Raw genomic sequence first — 26,924 nt, forward strand, 5'->3', positions numbered from 1 at the left:
AGGTGTATGTGTGTCGGCTGGGGAGAGGGGGCGCACTAGAAATAAACCTGCCTCATCCAGAACTAGTCCTGAGTGAAACAAAGGAACCATTTCCAGTGTTCGCTTTGTCTCTTGCCCTAAGTCTGAAAGCTGTCACCCTGAGAATGTGCTCACACTTGGAGCACTAGCTGTGACATTTGTGATTTTAGAAATGGCTGTGTCTTGTTCATCGGGCCTGCTGATGAACTCCTGTTGTGTAGCCCCTCCCCAACCCCCAACCCCCAAACTCTTGCCAAACGCACAACTGCGGGGCTGGGAAGCTGCTCACTGCTTCCTTTACTTTAGGTTGAATCCCAAACTGAGTGGAGTCTGATAGGAGCAAAACCTGGGTGACAGTTGAAATGGGGCCTCTCCCTGCAGAATGCCTGGGGCCCAAGAGGACAAATGACAGGAAACTCAATTTGCCCCTCTTTGGATGGGATCCAACACACTGGTCAGCAGTTTCTCAGAATTCCAGGTACTTGCCTGGTTATTTGGGGCTGGGCAGGATCCAGAGCCCCCTCTCCTTCCGGGAAAACTGCAGGGTTCCTCTAAGGCAAATAGGCAGTCTTGGCTGCATGTCCTCTGGGGCACGGGGGATAAAACAAAACCAAACCAGTTGCCATGGAGTGTACTCTGATTCATGGTGACCTGTGTATATCAGAGTAGAACTGTACTTCAGAGGGTTTTCAATAGCTGTAATCTTTTGGAAGTAGATCTCCAGGACTTTCTTCCGAGGAGCCCCCGGGGGGATTCAAACCACCAACCTTTCAGTTAGTAGCTCAGCACTTAACCGGTTACATCATCTAGGTACTCCGCAGGGGTGATAGCCTCAAAGGTAATCTGTGTAAGGGGCCAGGCCAGGGCTCAAGACTTAGCGCTTGGGTCTCTAGGTCTGCTCCTGTCTTGAGAAGTCGGAGGGTGTGGAAAGGGCCTATAACGTGAGGTAGTACCAGCCTCTCTACTTGGCTCCTCCACAGACCCCAGCAAGGGGACAGGAACATGGTTGGCCCAGGCTCAGGGGCCCGGCCAATGAACATGTCTCATCAGATTCCTTCTGCTGTCTCTCCTTTGGTGGCACATGCCTTTCCCATCTACTGGCTCCCTCCTAACAAACAATATTAATAGGTGTGAGTCTTGTCCCAGGCCCAAAGGGACCAAAAAAAAAATTTTTTTTTTTAGGAGTTGCTCTGGTCTGCAGAATGAGATCTTTCTCTCTGCAACCATTTGGTGATGGAGTCACCACAAACTTCTCAATGGAGGCTGACATTCTTATAAGAAATGAAAGACAAAATGCAAATTCAAATCCTTAGAAGAGTCATCTTTTCGCCTGTGTTTTTCCTTGCTCATCCCTCTGTCTCTGCCAATTTCAAGTCAGAGACAACTTGTCACATGATTCCTTTTAAAACTGGGCTCTGGTTGGAGCTGTGTTTCCTACCCACTGCCCATCTGCCTGCTCTAAAGGCAATGGAAGTGCTGGGTGGGGCAGGGAGAATTGCCACAGAGCACTCTCAAGTCAGAACTGAAATATTTGATTGGACTTGGTCCTAACAGAGGCGATTTTATTACCCTAAATGTCCTGGAACCCTGTTGCCTCTGGCGAGAGAAGGCTCCAGCCGGGGTCATTCCCGGACGGCTGTCTGCTGCTGGCCTTGGCCTCCTTCAGCAAGTAGCTGCAACATGAGTCACTGAGGCTGACTTCCGAGAGGCTGAACGTGAGGTGGCAGCAGAGGAGAAAGGTTGAGGGTGAGAGGCCAGCAGGCTGTAGTGGCCACTGGGCCCCTTGGCGATTGTAGTGGGGATTGAGGTGTCAGCATTAGCAGGAGGAGAGGAAGCCTAGAGAGGGCCGGTGGGGGCAGGGCAGCCCCGTCAGAAACGGCTGTGGTATTGACTGCGGGACAAGGCTTGTGATATCAAAACCACACATCACCTTAGGATGGAAAGAACATGCTGGGTTCTTTCCTATGCTCCCTCTCATATAGGCAAAGGGGCAGTGAGGTCCAGATATGTAATTCTTTCCCTTTGTGAAACCCTTCCTTCTCATTCAATGAGTGAGCCTCTGGCACGCTCTTGTGGTGGTTTATTAACGTCACAGACAAAGCGTACTTTATTTCAATTGGCCAAAAAACAAAACAAATCAAAAGTTCTATACAAGGCAAACACTTCACCATGAAATATTTAAGTTAAAAATAAGTTTCATCCTACATAAGTCTCCAGCTGCCACATACAAGTACAGGACATCAGATATAAATTAAATAAGTTAAAATAGTCTAAGGATACTCTGATTGATAGGCTCAGCAAGATCACCCGTGTGCTCCCTAGCTTTGCTGTAGACCCCAAAATCTGTATCATGTAAGTCTATTGAATAGTCCATTCATTGAGACTAGCCCCTCATCAAAAAACCACTTGGCACCCAGGTCTCCAAATCACATTTGGATGTGAGGATTGGGTGTTTGGATTTAAAACAATGGTTGAAGAGAAAAGATTTACAAGCTGAAAGCCTGGAAACTCAGCCCTCTTTTTCCTCATGTCTTCTTATGATTCACCTGGGGTATGGAAATAGATAATTCAGCAAAAAGTAACACGTGGCCACAGAGCAATAGTCATACAAGTAACAGCTGAGTTGAAGACCTGGCATGTGGCTAAACTCTTCTTTGAACCAGCATGTGGCAATTTCCAACACAGTCTTAGCCTAAATTTCACTATAGAATCCTCATTAAGTGAGTTGGATTAATGTAGAGAACTCTGTTCACCTCTGAATTGGTAAACAAGCCTCTAGGGGCAGAGTTTAGGCCAGAGATGGCAAATACTCCGGGCATATGCCACTATTTCTTTCCATAACAGGCATTACTAATTGATTATTGCACTCTTATCTCAGATTCCATCTGAACACAGCACTTAGGCAGCCTCTACCAATCAATCATGTTTAGCTTGAGATGAGAATTGTTACTAACCTGGGTTCTTCTCTATGTTCTGAACTATTTTGTGTGTAGGAGTAGATATAACACAGGCATTGTAGTCTGACACCTGTATGCCTTCAGACTAATCATTTAACCTCTTTGGTTAAATTTATTACATGGGTAAGGCCACCTAACTCAGAGTTGTTAGAAAAATTGGGATAATGTATATAAAGTACCCAGTATGATGCTACATAGTAGACATTCAATAAATGGTAACTATTTTTTTTTATTATTATTATCATCATCATTATTATTATAAAATAATTTTAAAGCTAATGACTTGACAGTGGAGTTGGTGAAGAAGGAGTTGGTTGAAAGAAGGAAAGCATAGTGTTATATTTTGGGTTGAACCATATGATATTCAATTGTTTTGACCTACAGAAATGGCTGTTTCTTCTAGTTCAACCTAATAGGTAATGATGTATTTCATTCAGAACACTTAATTGTTCCAACTGCATTAGATTCTTCCCTTCAAAGATAGTCCCCAGAGACATGCTCCCACCACTCAGTTGCAAAAGCATCCTCAAATCAGTTGTTAGAGTAAGCAATACAGCGAGTCACCTGGAGATGACGTTGAGGACCTGGTGTCTCGTTCCACTACCTGCTGTCACATAACCTCCTCATGCTTCAGGTTTCCCATCTATAGATTGGGAATAATTGTGCTTTCTTCAACAGCAATTTTGTGGAGATGAGAAGACATGATGAACGGGACAGCACTTTCAAAAATTAAAATCATGATCCCAAAATAAGGTATTACTAGTTTCAGTAGGCTATGCCACTTGAGAAAACATCAGCATTCAACATTTAATTTTTAATCATATTTTTCTACAGAAACACTATACATAAAAGAATAGAGAATTCATGCAATCATGCCAGATGAGTATCAAAACTGATCTTGATGACACTCTCTAGTGGGTATTAGAACTACTAAATATGTAATGCATTGTCAGTAAAAATCATACGTCATGAAAGTGAAATAAGTGTGATAACAGGAATAGTAGGAACCGTTGTGTTTACAGTTGCCTCAAACATCAAGCTCTTACATTTACATCAGAAAGCATTCCCATTAGAGCAACTCACAAGGAAGACAGAGGGATTTCCTCCTTTCTTCCTTAAAGGTCTTTAAAATGGGTTAGGCAAGTTTGATTTTGGTATGGTTTTGCTTAAAGATAGGAATATAAATTTATGACCTCTCAAAGTCACTTTCAGACCCATAGCTTTAGCAATTCTAAGAAGGACTAGTTTCATTTTGCCTCCGAGGGAAACTCCTTTCCTGTGCCCTAAGCCAGGGCAATTGGTTGGTAAGGGAGGATAATGTTCCGATCAGCTACTAGCAAAGGTGAACGTGGCTCTGTACCCATCCTCAGGTTTTCTCCCCTTGTCCAGTGAACCTTGGCCAATGCAAGGCAATTGGGGAGGGTCACCTTCAGTCGGCCTCAAAGGCACTGTTGGTAGCTCCCACGTATTCAGATTTCTTCTTGTGCTTCATCCACATTTTCCGGAGGATGCTGGGGACACCGCAGGAAGCACTTCCTGTCAGTGGTAGGGAGGCTTCTGCTCCTTGGGGAAGGGCTGGATACTCTTCAGCCATCTTCTTGAGATGTCTGGAGCTAATGAAAGGCCAGGGGTGAGTGGGGAGGGCAGTCCCTTCACTGACCAGGGTTTTCATTTTCCCCTAGAGAAGAGTGGCCAGTGCTCTCTGCTCCTCTCCTAGCACAGTACATGACCAAGCTCTTCGTGGTTGGAGGGTCACTGCTGGGATCTCCACAGGAATGACTCCCCCGGGGTGAGCCTCACAAGGGGTGAGGAAGAAGGAGCCCCAGGGTACTTTGGCCTATGGGACCTGAGGTTCTGCTCCTGGCCCTGCCCTCCGTGTCTGACCTGTCAGAGCCTCTTAGGAGTAGTAAGGTACAAAGCATCTTTACTATGCTACTTTTCCATCCTTCCCTCCTCTATGCAAGCAATCTTTATCATTTTTTAAAATAAGTGTAACCTTGAATTTACTCTAATTTATTTTTCAAAAATGCAAACGTAGGATTTTAAAAAAAGTGCCACCTTAAAAAAAAAAACATAGGATTTAAAAAATGTGCCACCATAACCGCTATGAAATCTTCCATCACCCCAAACAGAAACTCTGTACCCACTAAGCAATAACTTCCCTTAACCGTTCTCCCTGCTCCCAGTCTCTGTAACCACTGATGGACTTTCCATATCTATGAATTTGCCTATTCTAGATAGTTCATGTAAGGGAGATGCAATATTTGTCCTTTGGTATTGGACGTATTTCATTCAGCATACTGTTTTCAAGGGTTATCCGTGTTGTAGCGTGTATCAGAACTTCATTTTTCTTTTTGGATGAATGCTATTCCATTGTGTTTGTGTGTGTGTATCACATTTTGTACCTCCATTCATCTGTTTAAAAACACTTGGGTTGTTTCCACCTTTTGACTATCGAGAATAATACTCCAGTGAACACTGGTATACAAGGATCTGTTTGAGTCCCTGCTTTCAAATCTTTTGGGTCTATACCTATGAGTGGACTTGCTGGATCGTATGGTAATTCTATGTCTATGCAAACAATCTTCCTAGAAAGGGCAGATGTCAGAGCACCAACTATTGAAAGAGCATGACTTTTGGAATCATATACCCCTGGGGTTCAACCTAGCTGCTGATCTGGACCAAAGCTAACAGTAACACAGCAGTTATAAGGCTTGTTTAAAAGCCTTATCTTGTGTTTTACATACTTCTTTACCTGTGGGCAGCAGCCTTTGACCTAATTTCTGAGGCATTTCTGATACCAGTGTGCCTGTGCGAGGCTCTGAATGTGGCTCATGATTACACTCACCTAATTAGCCAAAAATCCTCCCAAATGAGACTTCTTCAAGACTGAAAAAGCTGGCATTAATGGACTGGAAACTATCACGAACACTTCAGCTTAGTCCTAGGGAAACAGTTGACCAGGCACTACAGAAAGCCAGGATTATTGCCCTCATTAAAAAGTAATTTACAGCTGGCATGGCTTTTGTTTTAGCATCTTGACTGCCTGCAAACAGGCCACCTGTTTCTCTTCTGCAAAGGATTAGGATGGTGGGGAGCCCTGCAGGTCGGAGCTGCGGGCCCAGCACTTACCCCTTTGTCATCACAGCACTCTTCTCAGAGCCTGTGGCTGCCGCCTCCACCGCCGCAGGGGCTTTTACTGAAATCCTGGGAACGGGGGGAATCTGTATAGGGAGGAGGGGTAAGGAATGTGAGGATGTCCCCATGTCCCCAACTCTGGCCCTGACTGGGGCCATGTGAAGAGGGGTGACTAAATTGTCTGAAGAACAATGACCCTACAGCAATAGTTTCCATACCTCAATGGGCCGCAGACTCCCTGGAGGGCTTCTAAAAGCAGATTGGTGGGTTCCAGCCCAACTCCTGATTCTCCGGGTCTGAAGTGGGGCCTGAGAATTCGCATTTCTAAAAAGTTCCCAGGTGCTGACGACAGTGTTAGCTGGAGGCCCCACTTTGAGAACGACTGATCTAGAGAAATGGCAACTCAGTCTCACCTGAGATCTCTGTCGCCCCCTTACTTCCTGCTCCTGTATCCAATTTGTTGTCACCTCCTGCAGATCCTTGCTTTGAAATACTGCCTGGATTACCCTGCTCTCCATTTCCACTGATAAAACTTTCAAGGGTCTGTCACCTGGGATCTTCTTGTTTCCTACCAGACTCACTAAATTCACCACATCACTCCTTAATCTAAAACCCATAAATACTCCCCACTCTACAGCGAACTTAGGCCAGCTCTGTACCTTGCTCTTCAGGGCTCCTCCACAGCAGCTTGCACCCGATCTGTGCAGCACCCCCTACTGTTATGCCCCTGCGGGCCTTCAGGGCTGGTCAGGCTGTTGTCTCCCCCAATGCCACTACACCCCAGTGCTTGTACACAGCTCTGCATCTTCTCTTGGCTTTTCCTTGACTGGATTGAGAGCTCACATCTTCCTGCCCTGGCTGGGTCCCAAGTGGATCTTTCTCTGTCCTGATGTCCCTGTAGCACTTTGAGTCTATCTGACATGTCTTGGCTTCCCACCAAGTGCATCCTTTTATGGTTCTCTGGTTGTTCCATATGTTTGTCCAGTATCCTCTTCTCCAGAAAGACTGCATGGCCCGGTTTGTGGCTCTTCTCAGCCCTTCCAAAGGAGGTGGTAAGTGCTCAAGCAATTCATATTAAATTGAAAATTCACTGATGGTCAGACCAATCCAGAGGTCAGTGGGCTTTGTCCCTCCACCCCAAGGCCCATCAAATGCTTAAAGGCAGCACATTCCTGGAATTTCTGGGGCACCTCAAGCTGAGGGCACCGGTCTTTCCCACCCCGCCCCTGCCCTCCTGAGCTGGCCGACACTGCGGGCAGAGTTACTGCGCCACCTTGTGGCCCCTCCGGAGTTCTCACTCTTCCTCCTCAGGTGCCAACAACCTAAGAGAGCCACGCCCACCCTTCCTTCGCTCCGGAGGGAAGGGCCTCATTCCCCACTTCTTGTCTTTCTTTAGTCCAACCTCATTCGGTGGAGGTCAGTGTTGACTCAAATGTAGCTGCGCTGGTTGCGGGCTCTGGGCTGCTCTCAGGCCCTGGGATGATGGCCTCTGTGAGCTATAGGACCCAGCCCACATCTCAGGCCCAGGAGGGTGGGGGCCAGCCGGCCTCTTCCCTTCTCCATTTTACTATTGCCTCCCTCTGTAGCCGTGTCCCCAGCACCACCCTATCCCAGTCCACTTGCTCTGGCCTCCCAGCTGCGGCCACCTTGCTGCTAAGAGCGCTGTCTGAACTTGTCCACTTGCTGGGGGCAGCGAGACTCGAGACTTGCTCTTCCCCTTCACCTGGGTCATTCTGTGAGCCCCACAAAGGCAGCTGCTTGGCCTATCACAGCTTAACAACCATCCCCTGTGCAACAACCTAGGCTCCCCCATATACCCAGAGTACAAGATTGGGGCAGGGGGCTCCCTCAGAGAATAGCTTGTTCCATCCCTGTCGCTCTGTGTGGTTTTCGTAGCACAGTGATGGGTTGAATGGGATCTCTGCATTAAATTTCCTGCCAAGTCCACCAGTGAAACTCTCAACATCTCTGCATGATTTATTAAATAAGGACGAGGTGGCTGCCGACAGCCTTGCAAGTCTCTCCTAGTTCTGCCATTTTATGATTCTGTGAATCTTGAGAGCTATCAAAAAAGCCCAGAATTTCCTAGGATGCCCTCAGCCTCACCTACAACTCCACCACTGACGGTGCTAACAGAGTGGGAGCTGACATTAATTCCCAGAAGAAAACCAAGGAGGTGTGTTTTTTTCAGATTGATGCTGAGATGGACCTGGAGATGTGCCACCTGGATCCTCCTTCGAGGACCTTCCGGGTCAGCCTCCACTGCAGAGGGCCCCTGGCCCAAAGTCACGTGTTTCCTGGGTGGCTCCCACGTGGTGATGGAGCGAGGAGGGGACATAAAGGCTTGGCCGTTCTGGCATCACTCGAGACAACTCTGACGGGCAGTTCTCACCCTGAGCTCCCTGCTGGAGCTGTCCGGCATGCATGATGGTTGGACTTCTCTCTTTCCTAAAGCCCACTTTCCCTCTCCCGTCATTGGTGTTGATCCCTAATACACATTTTGTACCCCAAACTCCACTGAGGTCTTGGTGGCTCAATGGTGGAATTCTCACCTTCCATGAGGGAGCCCTGGGTTCGGTTCCCTCCCAATGCACGTCATGTGCAGCCACCACTTGTCTGTCAGTGGAGGCTTGCCTGTTGCTATGATGCCGAATGTTTCAATGGAACTTCCAGACTAAGACTAGGGAGAAAGGCCTGGTGATCTACTTCTGAAAATCAACCAATGAAAACTCTATGGATTGCAAGGGAATATTGTCTGAGCCCCAGATGATCATAGGGATGGTGCAGGACTGGGCAGTGTTTTGTTGACCTTGATGGCAGCTGACAATAACCCCAATCTGATCTCAGTGTCAGCTTCCAGATACCCTGACCTGAGCAGATGTCCTCCAAAGGAGGCCCCCTCTCCTGAGATTTCTGCTGTTTTGTGTTTTTGCAGTGCTTGAGAACCTTACATCTCCTGACTCCTGTAGCTGTACTTGGGAATTAAAAAGGCGTTTCCACCTGGCAGGGACCTAAGCTGGAAACGAGTTCTTTCTCCCTTTGAAGAGATGTCCATTGGGTAATACCTTCTTCTGTTTGTCTGAGAGCTAAATTTCTGGCAAGAGAAACAGAAGCAGCTGGTGGGTGCCATGAGAACACAACACAGGGTCAACTGACACGCTTTTAGGAGTAAGGAACCCTTGGTTAAGCTTTTCTAATAATTCTCAGGCCTGGAACAAAGGACAGTTAGTTAAAACAGACACAGTTGAAACAGGCACAGTGAGAAGTTTAGAGAATAACCAGGTACAGCTTTTACTTACCAAAGACTTCCCATATGCTCGGCTCCCACACAGACTGGATGATTTGGGATCGGAAAGCCCCACTGCAGAGTTGAACAGAGGCGGTGGTTACTCAGGGGTACTCTGTTCTGCCTCCCCTGTTTCTGCATCAATTATCCCATAACCAATCAACTACAAGCAGGGAATTACTAAGGGCCTCTGTAGCAGAAAAAACCAGGAAGTAGGGTCAGGCAATGGAGCAGCAGCCGGGTGGTATGGCCTGCACCTTGGCATTCTTGGATAGCACTGTTTCTGGGCACAGTAAGTGCTTGGAGAACATGCCCTCACTCCCTCCTTGCCTGAGGTTCCCCTCACAAGGGGCCACCAGAAGTTAAGCCTCCACAGATGGGATTAATATTTAACATGATGCTCCTGACACCCCTCTTTTAGAATGAGCAGAGAACTCCTGCCCTCAGTGGGAAGTGCAGCCCCATTCCGTGGAAGGACTGGAGTTGATCAGATCAGAGTCCTGAGATTTGGGGGATGTATCTGGGGAGAAGCTTGCCTTTGTTCCTGATGTCTCAACATATTTCGGAGTAGCTTCAACCTAAAGCCTGCAGCTTCTAAGAATCCAGGTACTGAGCTGAAGTAGTTGGCAATAGGTAGAGGAAGGTTGGCTTCAAGCCAGTCCTCTTGTGGGGCAGATGTTCCAGCACTAGCCCCATCCTATTGCACTCCAGCATATAGGAATAAAACACCCCCCCTCAAGGAAACATCTCAATATCAATAAAAGGAAAACTTATGAGATTACCCAGACCAAGCCATACTACACAGTAACCTGGCATAAGTCATCATAATAGCAGCACATATTTCCGAGTATCTACTGTGTGTCTCAGGCACTGTACTGAGTGCAAAGCATGTAAATAGTATCTCATTTAATTCTCACAACAACCCTAACAGGTAGCTATGATAACTGTTCCCATTTTCTAGATGAGGAAACTGAGGCTTTAGAGACACATAAAAGTTATGGTGAAGCCAGGCAAGGATGATGTAAGGGAATGGCAAGCTGACCTCTTTGGTAGTCTTATGGGGCTAGGGAAGCTTAACTGAAGGTCTCCAGCCCAGTCTGGAAGGAGGTGGAATTTGCTGGGTGAAGAGACACAAGGAGAGCCATCCCACAGAGAGGACAGCATCGGTGAAGGTCCAGGGGAATGGAACGGAGCAGACACAGAATCACACCGCAGCTCAGGATGGCTCTGAGTAACAGGATGCTGGGGGCAAGGAGGCAGCCCTGGAGGCTGCAGAGGAGGGATGGGCCCTGAAGGGCCTTGAGCATGGTCTCCTGAGAGTAGGGAGCAATGAGGCCCTGAGGCTGGGGGATGACAGACACAGGTTTGTGTCTAAAAAGGCCTCTGGTAGCCTTGTAGAGGGAGGGTGGACTACAGGCTAGGGGCCAGGGTTGGCTGCTACCCACAGGGGACAAAGTGAGCCTGAGCCAGGTACAGAGAAGGCGAGATAAGAAATATCTAGGAGCTGACCCTCTCAGTGTCTACTGTGTGAGGGGTGGGGTGGGAGATGGATGGGGAGGTGGTGGGGGAAACACCCCAGCACTTGGCTGGAGTGGGATGGTGGCCTAGCTGAGATGGGAAGAGAGCTATGAACAAGTGGATACTGAGACGCTGAGGACATCTTGGTGGAAGTTCCAGCAGGCAGCAAAAGAGGGCACGGCACTCCCTATATCCTCCCAGCCGATCCTCACAGGCCCAGGAGGTGTGACTGTACCTTTTCCAGGCACCTGAGGCTCAGGTGCTTGAGGCCTCATGGAGAGAATTTGTCAGCTGGGTCCCTGTATTCTAATTTCCCGTGATGTCCAGAGTATCCCAGAACATGCTTCTTCTGTGTGAGAAGGCTACAGCACCCAGGAGCCTTCTCCTACAGCTCAGAAAAGCCAAACCACCAGATCTGAGATCTGAGACTGCTTTGTGTTTCAGGTGTGCCTCCTTCTGATGGTAGAATGGGAGACAACAGGTCCACCGGGATCTGGCTTTGCTAAAAACCCTCCCTCTCTCCCACACCTCTGGGTCTATCAGCTTGGGGGAGCTGAAGAAGTTGAACCCATGCCCAGCTCAATCTTTGTTTTCTTTTTTAAACCTGACTAGCACATTGCCTGCATGAGCTGACTGTCACATGTTGGGCAGATTCTCTACATTTCATAATTAACTGCTCTTGAATCGACGGCAGCGGGTTTTGTCTTACAAAATAAAGAATAGGCTCGGGCAGTACAATTCTCCACCACCTATTTAGAAAGGAATGAAAGTGACTCTTCACACGAGACACCTGGGAAGACGTATCTCTCTGGGGGAAGAGGCGATAGCTAGGGAGTCAGGAGACCTGAGATTTCATCTGGGCTCTGTTGCTAATGAGCAGTGCAACCTTGAGTAGGTCAAACAGTTTCTATGGCTTCAGTTTTCTCTTCTGTAAAATTTTTTTGGGGGAGGGGAGGAACAAGGAGGAGTTGCAGTGGAGCAGTGGTTCTCAACCTTCAGCATGCAGCAGAATCACCTGATGTTGTTAGTTGACCTTGAGTCAGTCCTGACTCCCGGCAGCCCCATGTGCTCCAGAGTAGAGGGTCTCCATATGGTTTTCTTGGCTGCAATCTTAACAGAAGCAGATCGCCAGGGCTTTTCTTCTGCGTACTACTGGGTGTGTTCCAACCATCAACCTTTACGTTAGCAGTTGAGGTCAAACCACCACCTAGGGACCTGTGAATTACCTGGAAGGCTTGTTAAAACCAGATTGCTGGGTCCCTCCCCAGAATTTCTGATTTAGTAGGCCTGGGGTGGGAGCCAAAACTTCAACAAGTTCCCAGGTGATGCTGCTTCTGCTGCTCAGGGGACCACACACTGAGAACCCCCACACTAGATGATCACTAGGTCCTTGCTACTCATCATTACGGAGCTTGTTAGATACATAAAATCTCAGTCCCACCGAGCCCTACTCAATTAAAATCTGCATTCAAACAAGATTCCCAGGTGATTCTTTAGCACATTAAAATTTGAGAAGCATGGCTCTAAATTTCCTTTATGATTTTGTAGTGAAGAAAAATATTCTGTCTCTTTCTCTTTCTACACACATACACCCACTCACCTATATATAGACACAGACAAAAACCTATCTCCTCTTCATTTGCATGTGACAGATTGTGGTTTTCCTAATGCTTTCATTCTACAAACATATATGTATATGTAATAGCTTAATTAGAGAATGAAGCTCGATTTATGAGTTCTTATAAGTAGGATCATAAGAACAAGATCAAAGAAACCTTAGAGGTCTATGAAAGGGGAAAGAGTGAAAAGATGGAAGAATGGGCAAAAAGGTGGAAAAATGAGTCTTATTTCAGTTCTTGTAACATACAGACAACATTGTCGACACCCAAAGGCTTTGAGGACACTCCAGACTTTCTGTTGTGTAGTTTTAGAAATAAAATATGAATAATTTTAAGCTGCGGGACATAACAGAAATAACTGAAACCAGCAATTAAAGGCAAAATGCCGTGTAGGCTTTAGTGGGCTAGCCACAGATTCCTATTTGGGCTGCTTGAGATGGAAGTCATTTTTATGATAGTATTGGAAATAATACTATAATGTTGCCAGTTTTCAAAACAAATTTGCTCTTCAATTCTTTTTATAGATTGTTGAAATAGTCTGTTATTCAAATTTAAAATGATAAGATTTTAAAACGGCAGTTTTGAAGAGCCTGTGTAATTAAATTACACTGAGTCCCTAGTGGTATAGATAGATGGTCAATGTGCTCCACAGCTAACTGAAAAGTTGGAGGTTCAAGTCCACCCAGAGGTGCCTTGGAATGAAGGCCTGATGATCCACTACGGAAAAACCACCCGTTGACAGCCCTACGGCACACAGGTCTGCCCTGACATGTGTGAGGTTGCCATGAGTTAAAATTAACTCCAGGGCAACTGGTTTACTGGTGGTATGACTACACCCTCCCCCGTGTCTGTCCAGTAAATAATTCATGCTTCCTTTGCTTTATGGGTCCTGTCTACGCTGGCTACCATTTTTCTCTCCTTGGAGAGCATGATGGTTTTCACCTCCCACTGGAGACAGCACTGCTTCCTTCGAACAATACAGCAATGAAAACATCTCTACTCATTACACGCCCAGAACCAAGTCTTTGATCTTTAGAACGTCTTACAGGTGGAAGGTGTAATGTGGCGATGCTGTGGGCCAGGCTCAGAGCAGGTGCTTTCACAGCATTTACGTGGAAAAAAAAAAAAATCATCCCCACACCACAAGTGCCCTGCTCACAGGGGGTGATTAAGGGCGCCGGGAGGGCAGATCCTGCCTGCAGCTGTTTTCTTAGGAGCGTAATTGGCTGCAAGTAGGTGGTTGCTCCCCCCGCCCCCGGGAGGTCCAGGAACTTCTGGCCAGGACGAACTCACTGGGTCTGGCGGGGGTCTTGGCGGCATGGGGTCCTTGCTGCCGTGCGTTCTGGAGCCTGCCAAACCTGCGGGCCTCGCCGTCGCGGCCCTGGAGGCGGTCACTGCGATGGGGCAACAGCTCCAAGGGCCGAGGCGCGTAGAGATCCGACTCTATCACCACCTGAGAGGAGAAGGAGGGTCAGTCAGCTTACTAGTCTCCTGGAACCTCGGGGCTGACGGCCAAGGCCCAGGACCGTAGCTCTGCAGACGATCCTGTGTTGGCCATGCGTTTTTGGCACCTTCCCTACTCTAGTGAATGCTAGGGGCAGTCAAAAACCTGGGTAGACAACTGTTCATAAACAGATACTGTTTGTTTGTTTTTTTTCTTTTTTTACTTCAGACTGCCACATGGTACCACGGTGCCAAAAACGGTGGTATTGGGAGTTTCTCAACTTCAGCCCCCTCACAAAGTCAGGACCCTGAGCCACAGGCCAAAAATCTTGGTGGCGGGACAAGTGGTTTGACAACGTGATGGACTATTTCTCAAGTGAGGAAATTGTGAACTTAAAGTCTTGGTAGGTAAGTGGAAGCCCTTCTTCACAGAGGGCAGCTCTGTGGAGGCTCTAGTTGAGGGAAGGTTTGGGGAGAGCAGGCCTCCCTGATTCACGTATTTTAAAAAAGAAACTTCTGGCAAACAGAGCAGGCATGGTCCCTAGAGCTCACACTTCACTTCTTCCATGTGTTTGCCAGTGTGGTGGGGTGGGGAGGACAAGTTCTACACCACGTTTGGTTTGGTTTAAGTGGAAAGGCCGAGGGCTAAATAGTAAGGCATTGTTACAGATTGAATAATGTCCCCCAAAAGGATATGTTAAAGTCCTAATCCTTGAAGTCATATGTGTGACTGTGACCTTGTTTGGACATACGGTCTTCGAAGATGTTGTCAGTTAGGTTAACACGAGGTCATACTGGAGGAGGGTGTGTCCTAATCCTATAAAACCCATTGTTGTAGAGTTGATTCCAACTCATAGAGACTCTGTAGGACAGAGTGGAGCTGTCCTGTAGGGTTTCCAAGGAGCAGCTGGTGGATTTGAACAGCTGACCTTTTGGTTAGCAGCTGTAGCTCTTAACAATTGCTCCATTAGGGCTCCTAATCCTGTGTAACCCTTATGAAAGGGAAGAGAGAAATGGAGACTACAGTGGCCATGTGAAGATGCACCTACATGTCAAGGAATGCCAAGGATCTCAGACCATCGCCAGAAGCTAGGAGGGAAGCATGGGACAATTTCTCAGAGCCCTCAGAAGGAATCAATACGGCCAACACCCCAATTTTGGGCTCTCAGAGCTTTCTCAGCTTTCAGAACTGTGAGGCAATAAATTTCTACTCTTATAAACCACCTAGTTCGTGGTAGTTTGTTACGACAGTCACAGGAAACCAATACAGGTGTATTCAGAAGGATACATTTGATATACTTTGGTTATAATTACCTGTTGAATAGTTATTTTGGGAAGTACATTAAGGGGAGCTACCATTTTTGGTCAGGACCCACCAAAAAGCGCCTTAAAATCATGACTAAAAACACTTAAATCATTGAAATAATTTAAATGTAAAAACTTGACACAAGTAGTACTGGCCGTTTTATCTCGATCCAGGGAGTCGATAAGGAACCTTAGCAGGCTTTGGCTCATATCCAGCATATTTTTATTTATACTCAGGACACTGGGCTCATTCACTCTGAATTTCCTCACTCTGTGAAGCTCGTTAGAACCTCCAGTTGCACATTGCACCTCCACTGAGGTTCGCATTTTGCCATGCTCTTGCTTGCTTGTTCTGTCCACAGATATCTGACGAGAACCTGATCTGCCACATCCTGGGGACACGGAGGTTCCTGTGAGTGAGGGGGACCATCTCAGCCCTTACAGTCTAGCCTTGCACAAGCCTCCCTCAGTTGTCCATGTATAACAATTGCATGGCTTTTGGAAGATGCTGGAGCAAAAAAGGTTGAATTTTGTGTATGTTAACAGGGTAGTATTTCAACTCTGCGGAAAGATTAGATCTTTAATAAATTATTGTTGGAATAAACGTTAGGCTATGGGGAAAACGAATCCCTGTGCACACTCTTGACCTGGACAGAACAAAAATTTATGTAAAAGAATCCCACTAGAATAAAATAGGCTGAGTAAAACATTTGCTAAATGTGATGGGGAATCACCCCTACATAATAGAACACTTACAAACCAATAAAGATGGAAAAAAACAAAAAACAGGGGGCAAAAACATGAGTGGGTAATTTATAGCAGAAATACAGATAGCCAATAAACATGAAAAGTTGCTCGACAACTAATTATTAAATCAATGTAAATTAAAACAGTCATTTTTTCTCCTATTAGATTGTCAGTGTCAGTGACGAAGGTGATTCTGTTTGGGGTCAGGCAGACCAGACTTCAACTTCCAGTTGTGGCGCTTAGTGGCTCTGTGGAAAGGGGATATTCCTTCCTCCCTTGCTGCCCCAAGCATACTGAATGTCTGAGACTCAGTAGATTTGAGGAGCACAGCTTGCTGTGTTCTCTGGGCCACACATTTGCCTACAGCATCTGAGAGTGGCTTCAGATCTTCTGAATGCCACAGTCCCACGCCTCCCACAGGGTCAAATCAGAGAAGCTGTCACTCTTTGCTTCAGTTTACTGCAACTATTCCTTTGCTTAGAAAACTAATCTATACCAAATTTGACCTTATCTGGGTCAGGAAATTAACTCTTCCTGGGCCAATTTTAGAACCCAGACTCATTCATCTGGGCCTTTGGAGAAAGCGGACCACAATTCAGGCATATTTAGGAGTCATCGTTGGGACTAGGGACCTGGGGGAGGGGTGGGATGTGATGGAGGTTAACAATAAGGTAGGGGGAGGTGAAAGAAGGGTTTGATGCTGAGGTATTCCTTTTCCGGGTCAGCAAACTGCCTGCTGAAAGAAGGGGCTGTGCTAGTGCAACAAGCTTAACTCCAGTAAATTGATGTTCCCCTGCTGGTCTTAGAGAGGTCAGAGATAGAAAAGAAACACAAAAGCCCCGGATTCCCATCTGCTGACATCTTTGATTCTCGTTTCTGTTTGCCAGCCTAAGGGGCTGGTAAACAAAACAAAAAAACCAAACCTGTTGCCATTGTTGATTTTTACTCATAGCAACCCTATAGGACAGAATAGGGTTTCCAAGGTTGTAGTCTTTACAGAAACCGACTGCCACGTCTTTCTCCCATGGAGCAACTGGTGGGTTGGAACCACCAACCTTTTGGTTAGAAGCTGAGTGCTTAACCACTACACCACCAGGGTTCCTTAGGGGGTTGGTAGAGAGAGACAGGCGAGAGACCCAGGTGATGGAGAATCATCATGATTTGGGGCTAAAGGAATCCCTAGAAATCTTCTACCCAATTCTCTTATTTATCACATAAGGGAATAGTCCAAGAGAGGCTGTGTGTCTTACTCAAGGTCACAGAGCTCTAAGGGGCAGAGCCAGGACTAGAAGCATGGTTCCTTGACTCCCAAATGAATGCTCTTCCTAATACCCACAGAAGTGCCTACAACCAGTTAACAATTTTAAGTGCTGATTTCTCAGGGCATTTTGAAAAATCAGGAGATCGCCAGGCAAACCCCTTCTCCAAAAAATGGAAATCTGGGGAGACTGTTACATTTGCAATCTCATGTCTCCATCTTTCCTAATGATGGCCCACTGCTTGTTAGGAAAGGGACTGGGACTCATGGTTAACCTGGCTCCATTAGCTGCCAAGCTGTACTGACCCACACGTTTTTGCCTAGGTTTATTCCCTTGAGCCACTTCTGTGATGTCGGTGGGCATTGGGATGATCAGGCCAATAAAACTGCCAAAGGACCTGGAAAAACAAAAACAAACAAAACAAAGGCAGACTGGTGAGACTGAGACTGTCTAGAGAAGAAACTGTGTGGCTGTACCCTGGGTTCAGAAGAAAGAATAACTCGAGTCCACAGGGAGGAGAAGACTGATGCCAAGTATGGTTCAGAGAGGGAACAGACATTGACCTCCAGGACTCTGACCTCCAGCTATGTGGTAGCCTAAGGGGTTGGAATAGATCCAAGTAAGAATTTGGGGCTGAAGAAGGTTGTAAACATTGGTAGAGCAGTTGCAAAATACAGAAGGTTTTCTTGGGCAAGATGACCAATTGCTTTCAGGTTGCCAAATTGGGGAAGGCACAAAGGAACCCGAGTGGAAGCAAAAGACCACTTGCTGAGGACACAAGAAATCAGAGCATTCTTTCTTCTTTGGGACTCACTTTCCCCATCTGTAAAGTGAAGGGTTTGGATTAAGAGACCCTATCCTGTCTCTTCTAGTTTGAATGGTCTTTGCGGCTGGGACTGAGTTTTACAAGCAGAGGATGAGTTAGGCTAACTTGTTAGGGGAAATGTGCTCAAAAGGTCGGAGGGTGTTTCTAAGATGTTCCACCTGGAAGAAGATTGAATCTTTGAAGATAAGAGCTGATTTTTTTTTTTTTGGGCATGGGATTTTATTATTATTATTGTTGTACTTTAGATGTAGGTTTACCAAACAAACTAGTTTCTCATTAAACAATTATTACACATATTGTTTTGTGACATTGGTTACCAACCCCACAACGTGTTAACACTCTACTTTCTCAACCTTGGGTTCCCAGTCACGAGCTTTCCTGTCCCCTCATGCCTTCTAGCTCTTGCCTCTGGGCTGGTGTGCCCCTTTAGTCTTGTTTTGTTTTATCTTTGGCTGTAGGGTAAACCTCAGGAGTGACTTCAGAACTGAGTTGAAAGTGTGTCCGGTGGCCATTGATTTTTTTTAATTAAAATTCTGATCTGATTTTTTAATCAAAAGCAATTTTTATATGTATTCATGTATTTGAATCATTTTTTTTTCTCTGAATAAAAATATTTTTGAGAGCGGAAACCATAAACCACAAACTGATCAGTCTTTCTCAAAAATTTCCACTCCCAGGGGACCTGAGAACATGCTCCTAAAAAGTACCCAGCTGAAAGCAGGACTCATTTTTTAAATCTTAAAAATTCTTGATTTTGCATTGTGTTCCTTAATAAATCAGTATTAAAAAATAAAATAGTATTTTATCTCCCAAATGTTGAAGTTAGTTGGATATTACAGGAGGCTGTGCCCCATGTCTCGGTGGCTTTGTGTATCTCATCTGTCTATGGACTCATGTCTGCCACTGAGAGTTATGTCATTTATATGGGTTCTAAATCTCCTGTGACGTTTCTTCCCTAGAACCTTCTTTAATTACTGGAAAGTATAATGATTTAGTTTCTTTTATAACCATCTTTCTGACCTTGTAAAGCCACTTGGTATTTGGGTAAGGATTGATCTGGACACGTGGAGGGAAGTGTGGTTTAAGATTAGAAAGTCAAGGCAAGAGCTTGGTTGTGAAGTAAATATTCCTAATTCCTAAGAGATACTCCTTGAGTCATGAATGACTTGTGGCTACTTCATATCTAGAGTAAAGCCAAACTCAAAACCTTTGACTGAAAGACCAAGGACTCTGTTGTGAAACTAAACTATCAACGATCTACAAACAATTCCTTTCCCTTCCATTATTGGGAATATCTCACTCTTGCTCCTCAAAAGTTTGGAGCATTTTCCTGCTAGACTGTGGCCTTTAGTTTTCAAGGACCATAAGAAAGATCAGAATTTTTTCTATCCATTAAAAGCCCGTCTCTTCCTTAATACATCTTCTCCTCACTGATTGACTATCTCATTATCTGACATTTTACACTTACGACAATAGTAAAAAAAACTGACTATTTTGTTCATTAATGATGTACATCTGACAGTAACAAGTGCCAAGATGCTAGGTGAGAGTAACACTGACTGTGATAGTTAAGGTTACGTGTCAGCTTGGCTGGGACATGATTCTCAGTAGTTTGGCAGTTACATAATAATGTAATTTGGCAGTTTTATGTAATGATGTTGTCATCCTCCATTTTTAACATAATATCGATTTTTGCATAATAGCCTGGTCTTTGGAACCTAACCATATGGATAAGTGAAGAATGGTGGTAAATAAATGTTTTCAAGAGTCCTGAAAAAGGACATAACAACTAACAAAAAAATGAGCAAAAACCATGAGCAAGAAGTCAGTAGAAAAAATATTGAGATGATCAATAAATCTATAAAAAGAATTATAGAACTATAAATTAAAACAAAGATTTTTATCTATCAGATTGTCAAAGATTAACAAGATTGATACCATAATTCTAGAGTATTCTGAACAAGGAACTTTAAAAAACATAGTTGTTAGGAATTTGGTAAAGACTAAAATTTTTTCAATATTTATATCCTCTGACCCAGCATTTTCATATTTATCCTCAAAAACTTTCCCATAAGAGCATGCACATATATTTAAAAATATTTCTTGTGGCATTGTTTGTAATAGAAAAAATGGAAAAATTCCATTTATTGATGATTTGGTTCAATTATGTATCTAGAAAACTTCCGACTTGGTTGGGTAAATAAATAGATTGATACAATGGTACGCTATGCAGCCACTATAAAGAATGTGGTTGATCTATATATACTAACTGGCATGGAAAGATGTTCAAGTTTGATTAAATAAAAAAAAGCAAATTGCAAAATAGTATTATGTGACAATAAAACATAATAAGTATATGATAGTGTATGGGAAATTTTCACTTAAAAGAACACCAGAGATTACTGAATGTTCAGTATGTGTCAGGCTCTGGACTAAGCACTTTACGTGTCTTAAGTCGTTTGCTCCTTCCAATGACTCTTGAGATATGTGCTCTTATTATCCCCATTTTAATTTAAGGAGTTGAGTCCCTGAGTGGTTAGGCAACTTGTCCAAGCTTGTGAAGCTAGAAACTGGTAGAACTAGGATTTAAACCCAGGCAATCTGACGTTTGACACTGCAGGAGAAAGACCTAGAGATCTGCTTCTGTAAAGACTGCAGACTAGAAAACTCTATGGGGCAGTTCTACTCTGGCATATGGGATTGCTATGAGCTGAAAATCAACTCAGTGGTACCCAACAACAACAATTTGGCTCTAAAGTCTACATATTTAACCACTATGCTGTAGAGCTTCTGAGGATTTTCTGTGTATAAAACTCCACCCATTGCCGTTGAGTCAATTCCAACTCATAGCGACCCTATAGGACAGAGTAGAACTGCCCCATAGAGTTTCCAAGGAGTGCCTGGTGGATTCGAACTGCCGACCTTTTGGTTAGCAGCCATAGCACTTAACTACTATGCCACTGGAGTTTCATATATATAGTCTCTCTATATAAATATATATACACAGACATATCTTCGTAATATTTGAAATTTTATAATTGGCATGTACTGCTTTTAAGGGGCCCTGGTGGAACAGTGGTTAAAGTGCTCAGCCATTAACCAAAAGGTCAGCAGTTCAAACCCACCAGCTGCTCTATGGGAGAAAGAGGTGCCAGTCTACTTCTGTACAGATTTTTTTGTGTGCATTAGGTGAGAGTTTATGGAGCAATTTAGATCCTCATTTGATAGTTTGTACATCAAGTGCTTTATGGCCTTGGCTTCATTCCCCACAATATGTCAGCACTCTCCCCATTTCCACCCTGGGTTCCCCATTTCCTTTCTTCCTGATTTTCTACCCCTTCCTGCCTTCTTATCTTTGCTTTTGGGCGAATACTGCCCTTTTGATCTCTTGGAATTGATTGTGCTAAGGAGCATGTCCCTCTTGGGTGTTACTGTTTATTTTATGGGTTTTTTGTTATTTGGCTGGAAGGTGGTATCCGGATGCTTCTGTAAAGATCTACAGCCTTGGACACCCTATGGGTGTAGTTCTTCTCTGTGGCATAGGGTCATTGTGAGTTGGAGTCGACTCAATGGCCTTGGGTTATGTACTACTTTTGCAATTAAAAAAGTAATAACTGTATAAAAACAACAGCAGCCAAAACCCTCTCATTCCCAGGACACTGGTTTAAAGTTGTTATTTTTTTTTAAAATGGAGAATAGGCTTTTAAAACCCAAGATACCTAAAAAATCAAAATCATAGCCTATGAAAAGTTATGATGGAGAGAAGCAGAAACTCCAGTATAATCAAGAAGAAACAATTTAGCAGTTGACATTTTGAAATAGAGTGCAGAGATGAATCGACAATATTTATATAAATAAATTTGTATATAAAATGAGAAACGCACAGCATCATTAGGCTATGAAGACACGTAAATTAATTTTCAGGTGAGGCATATGCTTATTGTAGCAGAACATAATACAGAAAAATGAAAGCCGATGTTGGTGAGGTCGGAGATACACAGGTAGCATTGCTGGAAGTCTGGAATTGTTCAGAACTTCTGGAAAGCAGTCTGGCAATATGGGAGAAAACGGTAAGCAGAAACCATTTTAAAACATTGTTATTCTGTCCCCTGTATCTAGCACAGTGCCTCATACATAGGAAGGACACAAATATCCGATGGGTGAATGAATGAATGAATGAAGTGATACTTATCCTTTCACCTACTTGAGGGCTATACACCAAGAAATTAACCCAAAAGAAAATTGTAGCATTTTGAACAAAGAGGTTCATTGCACTGCTGCTTATAAGACTGAAAAAATGGAATGTTACAAATGCCACCAATAAGAGAATATCTAGGTTAGGGATGCTATAGCCACATTGCGGGCTGTTTAAAAGAGAAAGAAATGTGTATATAAAATAAGGTTTACTCTCTCTGCTTGGGAAAAATGGAAGAATAGAGGTTCAATTCAAGACTAGTGTTTGGTTGACATTTGTAAATTCCTGGGGTTAAGTGAAGGAGTGTAGCCGCAACTACACAGGAACTAGAAAGCCCTCCTGATTATTAACAGCAGGGTAGAGAGACGGAAGGAGCTGGACATTGCTGGTTTTTTTTGTGTGTGTGGACATTGCTTTTTTAATGAAAGCCAATCAAAAACCAAAACCAAACCCGCTGCGGTTTAGTCAATTCCAACTCATAGCGACCCTATAGGACAGAGCAGAACTGCCCCATAGAGTTTCCGAGGAGCACCTGGTGGATTCAAACGGCCGAACTTTTTGGTTAGCAGCTGTAGCTATTAACCAATATGCCACCAAGGGTTTCTGAAAGCCAATCAGAGGAGATCAAAATTGAAGTGTTCTTACATTCTTGGCCAAGAGGTGTTGCGAGCTTTTGACTCTTCTTCTGGCTGGGCTGGATGCTGAAAAGAGAGATAAAGAAATGGTTTTAGAAAACGCCATGAGGGCAATGGAGCTCCAGTAACAATGTTAAGAAGCTTTTGGCTTTGCAGCGGGCAGGGGCATAGAGGAGGTAGAGCTGGAAGAGAGGCAGGATTCAATTGCATTTTATTAAGATGTTACTTGTCAGTAAAGGTATGCATTTTGTTGAAAATGGAGACGCCCAGTCTTCTCTTTTCCACATTGCTGCTAGAATGTCTACCTAGAACTGACGTTCCACCGTGTCACTGCCCTGCTTAAACTTGAAGTGACTTCTTACATATCACAGAAGCGATCAGATGAGTGTCGCTATCGTTATCTGCCTGCAAAGCACCTGCAGCAGGAAGCCCCGGAGTACAGCCCACTGGTTGGTAGCCAGGGCTCCTGACTCTGTAGACTTGGGTGCGAATCCTAATGGACCACTTGTCTGCTGTGTGACTCAGGCAAAACTACTCAACCTCTCTCAATCTCACTCTCCTCATCTGTAAGACAAGGATAAGATAATGGCGCCTGCCTCAGGGGGCTGTGGCAAGGATTAAAAGAACTAACCTTTATAAAACCCTAGGCTGGTGTCTGGCATAGAGTGTGCCCAGGAAGTGGTGGTGGCTATTTTCCTCTTTTTTTTTCCCCTGTAGGATAAGGATGGGCAGAAGGCATAAGTGATGACTCCCACATACTGCAGCATTCAGTTAAGATTTCACTTTCTGGAACTTTCCCCATTTCCTCCTACTGCTCCCCTGCTCGCCTCACACCCCCCTCCTCATTGTTTTTATTATAGATCTCCACTTATCCCCAGGGGACTTATTTTGAAAGCTGTGATACTGTTCACCCCAGAATTTAACCCACTCTGGTATGCTTCAGGAAATAACATCTGGTACGACTTCTTAGTAAAACCACAGTTTTTATCTTCTGTATTTACTGTGAATTGCTGTCTATATAATCTTTCCCTTGAAGGGCTTTCTCTCTCTCTAAAAACCAAAACAAACCCATTGCTTTCAACTCGATTCTGATTCATAGCGACCCTATGGGATAGAGTAAAACTGCCCCATAGGATTTCCGAGGCTGTAAATCTTTACGGAAGCAGACTGCCACATCTTTCTCCTGCCAGGCAGCTGGTGGGTTCGAACTGCAGAACCTTAGGTTAGCAGCTGAGTGCTTTAACCACTGTACCATTAGGGCTTGTCCTTCTCTGTCTCTCTCAGATAAAAATACACAATTGTCCTCAGGTAAGAATTGACCTTTATCTTGTGCTTTTAAAAAAATACTTAAGCAACACCATAGCATTTGCCGTTGCCATATTTCTGTGGGGTGTTAAGATGGTTTGGTTAAAAGACATGTAGATATTAGGTGGAATTCTATGTGTGTGTGCGTATGTTGGAAAGGAAGCACTGAGAGCCTTGCCGCTTGATGGCTTGGGAGAAGGCAAGATGAGGCAAAGCAAGAAGTGGGAAGAGGTGGACTTCATCCATTTATGATCTAATGTAAACCTACAAATACACCTTCTCTAGAGAACATCTTCCTCCTGCCCACTGAAATGTCCATGAACACCCATGAGCACTTGGTTTAATATCAAGAGGTGACCATGAATGAAAATGGGAAGAAAGGAAAGGAGGATTAAACATTCATCTTTGACTGAACATATTGATGTAAATACAGAATAAAAATAGAAATTGCTTTGTAAGTTACACATTTAATGGTGCTTACTACATGCCAGGTGCTGTTCTAGATGTTTTATATATTAACTCATTTATTTCTCATAATAACCCTGGGAGGTGGGCTCTATTTCTCCCTTTCAGAGAAGCAGAAACTTAGGCGCAGAGAGGTTAAGTACTTTGCCCAAGGTCACACGGCAGCTTATTAAGACTACTCTAATTTTTTTTTAAACAAATGGAGCCAAGGTCCTTTTTGAACAGTTTTATTTAAGTGAAGTGTGACATTGCTCCTGAATTGCATAATAAGCTTTTAATTAAAAAGGGAACTACAGCTTTGACTTTTCCCCCTTAAAAATTTTTAAATGGATAAAATTAAAGAAAACAGACACATTTTTAACATTTTCAGATTTGCTTCACAAATTTTTTCCCCCATATAAAAGAAATAAAAAATTAGAGGTAAAGGTGAGGTCTCCTTTCTATTCTCCCTTAATTCTACTTCCTTCCCTCCCAGAGCTACTGAGATCCCCAGTTCTATCTGTGTCTTTCCAGTCTATGTTTTCCTACTTTTCTACATGTATGTATATATTGTATTGCATATATACAATACATAGTTTGTTTTGTGTCCAAATTTATATATATGTTATCATACATATATAATCTTTCAGCCTGTGTTTTTCTTGAGATATATGTATGTCCATATACATAGATCTGGTTTGTTCCCCCTGACCTGACTGTGGAGTATTCCATAGTATGATGATACCCTGCTTTATCCATTCCCCTGTTAATGGATGTTTAGGTTTGTTTGTTTTCAATTTTTCCTTCTTAGAATCAATGCCCCTATGAACATACATGTGTCCAAGTTTCCCTGGGCTCTTTACATACCCAAAAGTAGGACTGCTAGGTCAGAGGTCACCTTGGACTTTTCCAGGTACATTTAGAAGTCTCCAGACAGAATTCCAACTCCTGCACACGGTCAGGCTCCTAGCTCTTTTTCCTCTTTCTCTCTTTAAGCGAGATGGCTAAAGCTTAATTTACGTTCTGCTGTATGTCTCTTTGTGGCCAGGCTCAGAGGCCCCCCCATCTCTTTGTGGCCAGGCTCAGAGGCCCCCCTTCCCCTCAGCAATGGCTCTGTTGGTGGCTGATACGGGAGGGAGGAAGAAAGGAGTTCTTTGAATGGGAAGTCACAACACCAGCAAACATCCGGCCCGCTTCATTCATGCCTGACAATGGGACCAGGGGCTCAGCCAAATCACAGGCTCTCCCGGGAAAACAGAGCTGCAGGGCAAGGATGGAGGTGTCAGGAGAGAGGACCACCTTTGGAGGGGTGAAGGACCTTTCCAGAACTGAGCAAATAGAGTTCACTGAGCCCTCACAGAAAGCCCCTCCCTGGGACTGAACACAGTTCACCCTGAGCACAAGGACTTATAAGTTGAGATTCTCCCCTCATACCTTTCTGGCAGCTCTAGTTCCAGGTTGAGTTTGGGAGGGTGGCTCTGGGGTTCTGTGGAGAGGCCGAACGGGGGTCAGGGGACAACCTGTCTGCTTCTTTGGACTTTAGGCCACCGCTGAGAGGATTTCTCCTCACATTACATGGCACAGTTTGGAATCATACTTTGAGCCAGCTGGTTCTCATTTCAGAACCCATTTGCCACTTGAGAAAATGAAAGACTCTCCTTAGCTGCCCTGGGAATTTTGTTTTCGTCTCTGTTCTCTAAAACAACGGCTTGCTGTCACCATCACAATTTGCTGTCATATAGGCACATTGGGTTGCCTGCATTGAATAAAGTGAAACAGGGAGTCATTTCACTGTGCTCATTTTCCTCAGATGGATTGTTTCTCAATGATTGATGCTCATCCACGTGCCTCCTTTTCAGAAAAAATAAATACATAAATAATAAAATACCATTAAAACCGAGAACCCATCAGCCCTCAGAGCCCTGAGAGTAACACAGTAAAAAGCATGGGATTGTCTGAGCCTCCTGCATAAGCGGTCACATCCAAGCAGCACAGCCAAGGACAATTGTACTCACCCTTGGAAGGAATCACGGTGGTGAAAACTTCTATATTCTCATCACTGCAGCTGTAAATCTGATGCATCGTGTCTGCCGTCTCTCCCCAAAGTGCTGGGGGCTTGGGGCCTCGCTCCGAAGCCCTAGTCGAGAGGTTTCCTAATCCAATCTGGCTCGGGGATCATTGTGCCGGCCACAAAAGACAGGCTCAGCTCTGATCTCATCTCATTCCAGA

At 44.6% G+C, this 26,924-nt stretch overlaps 1 protein-coding gene across 1 annotated transcript; it reads right to left on the reverse strand.

Moving 5' to 3' along the window:
- Nucleotides 1–3,995: 3,995 nt before the first annotated feature.
- Nucleotides 3,996–26,924, reverse strand: VXN (vexin). Its single transcript, XM_049854119.1, has 6 exons — nt 26,711–26,924; nt 22,957–23,012; nt 13,830–13,989; nt 9,413–9,474; nt 6,108–6,199; nt 3,996–4,588 (listed from the first exon to the last, which is right to left on the reverse strand). The coding sequence occupies exons 1-6, from the start codon at nt 26,775–26,777 to the stop codon at nt 4,405–4,407; spliced, it is 621 nt and encodes a 206-aa protein (XP_049710076.1). The 5' UTR covers nt 26,778–26,924; the 3' UTR covers nt 3,996–4,404.

Source organism: Elephas maximus, chromosome 15 (assembly GCF_024166365.1).
Source record: "Elephas maximus indicus isolate mEleMax1 chromosome 15, mEleMax1 primary haplotype, whole genome shotgun sequence".
NCBI lineage: Eukaryota > Metazoa > Chordata > Mammalia > Proboscidea > Elephantidae > Elephas > Elephas maximus.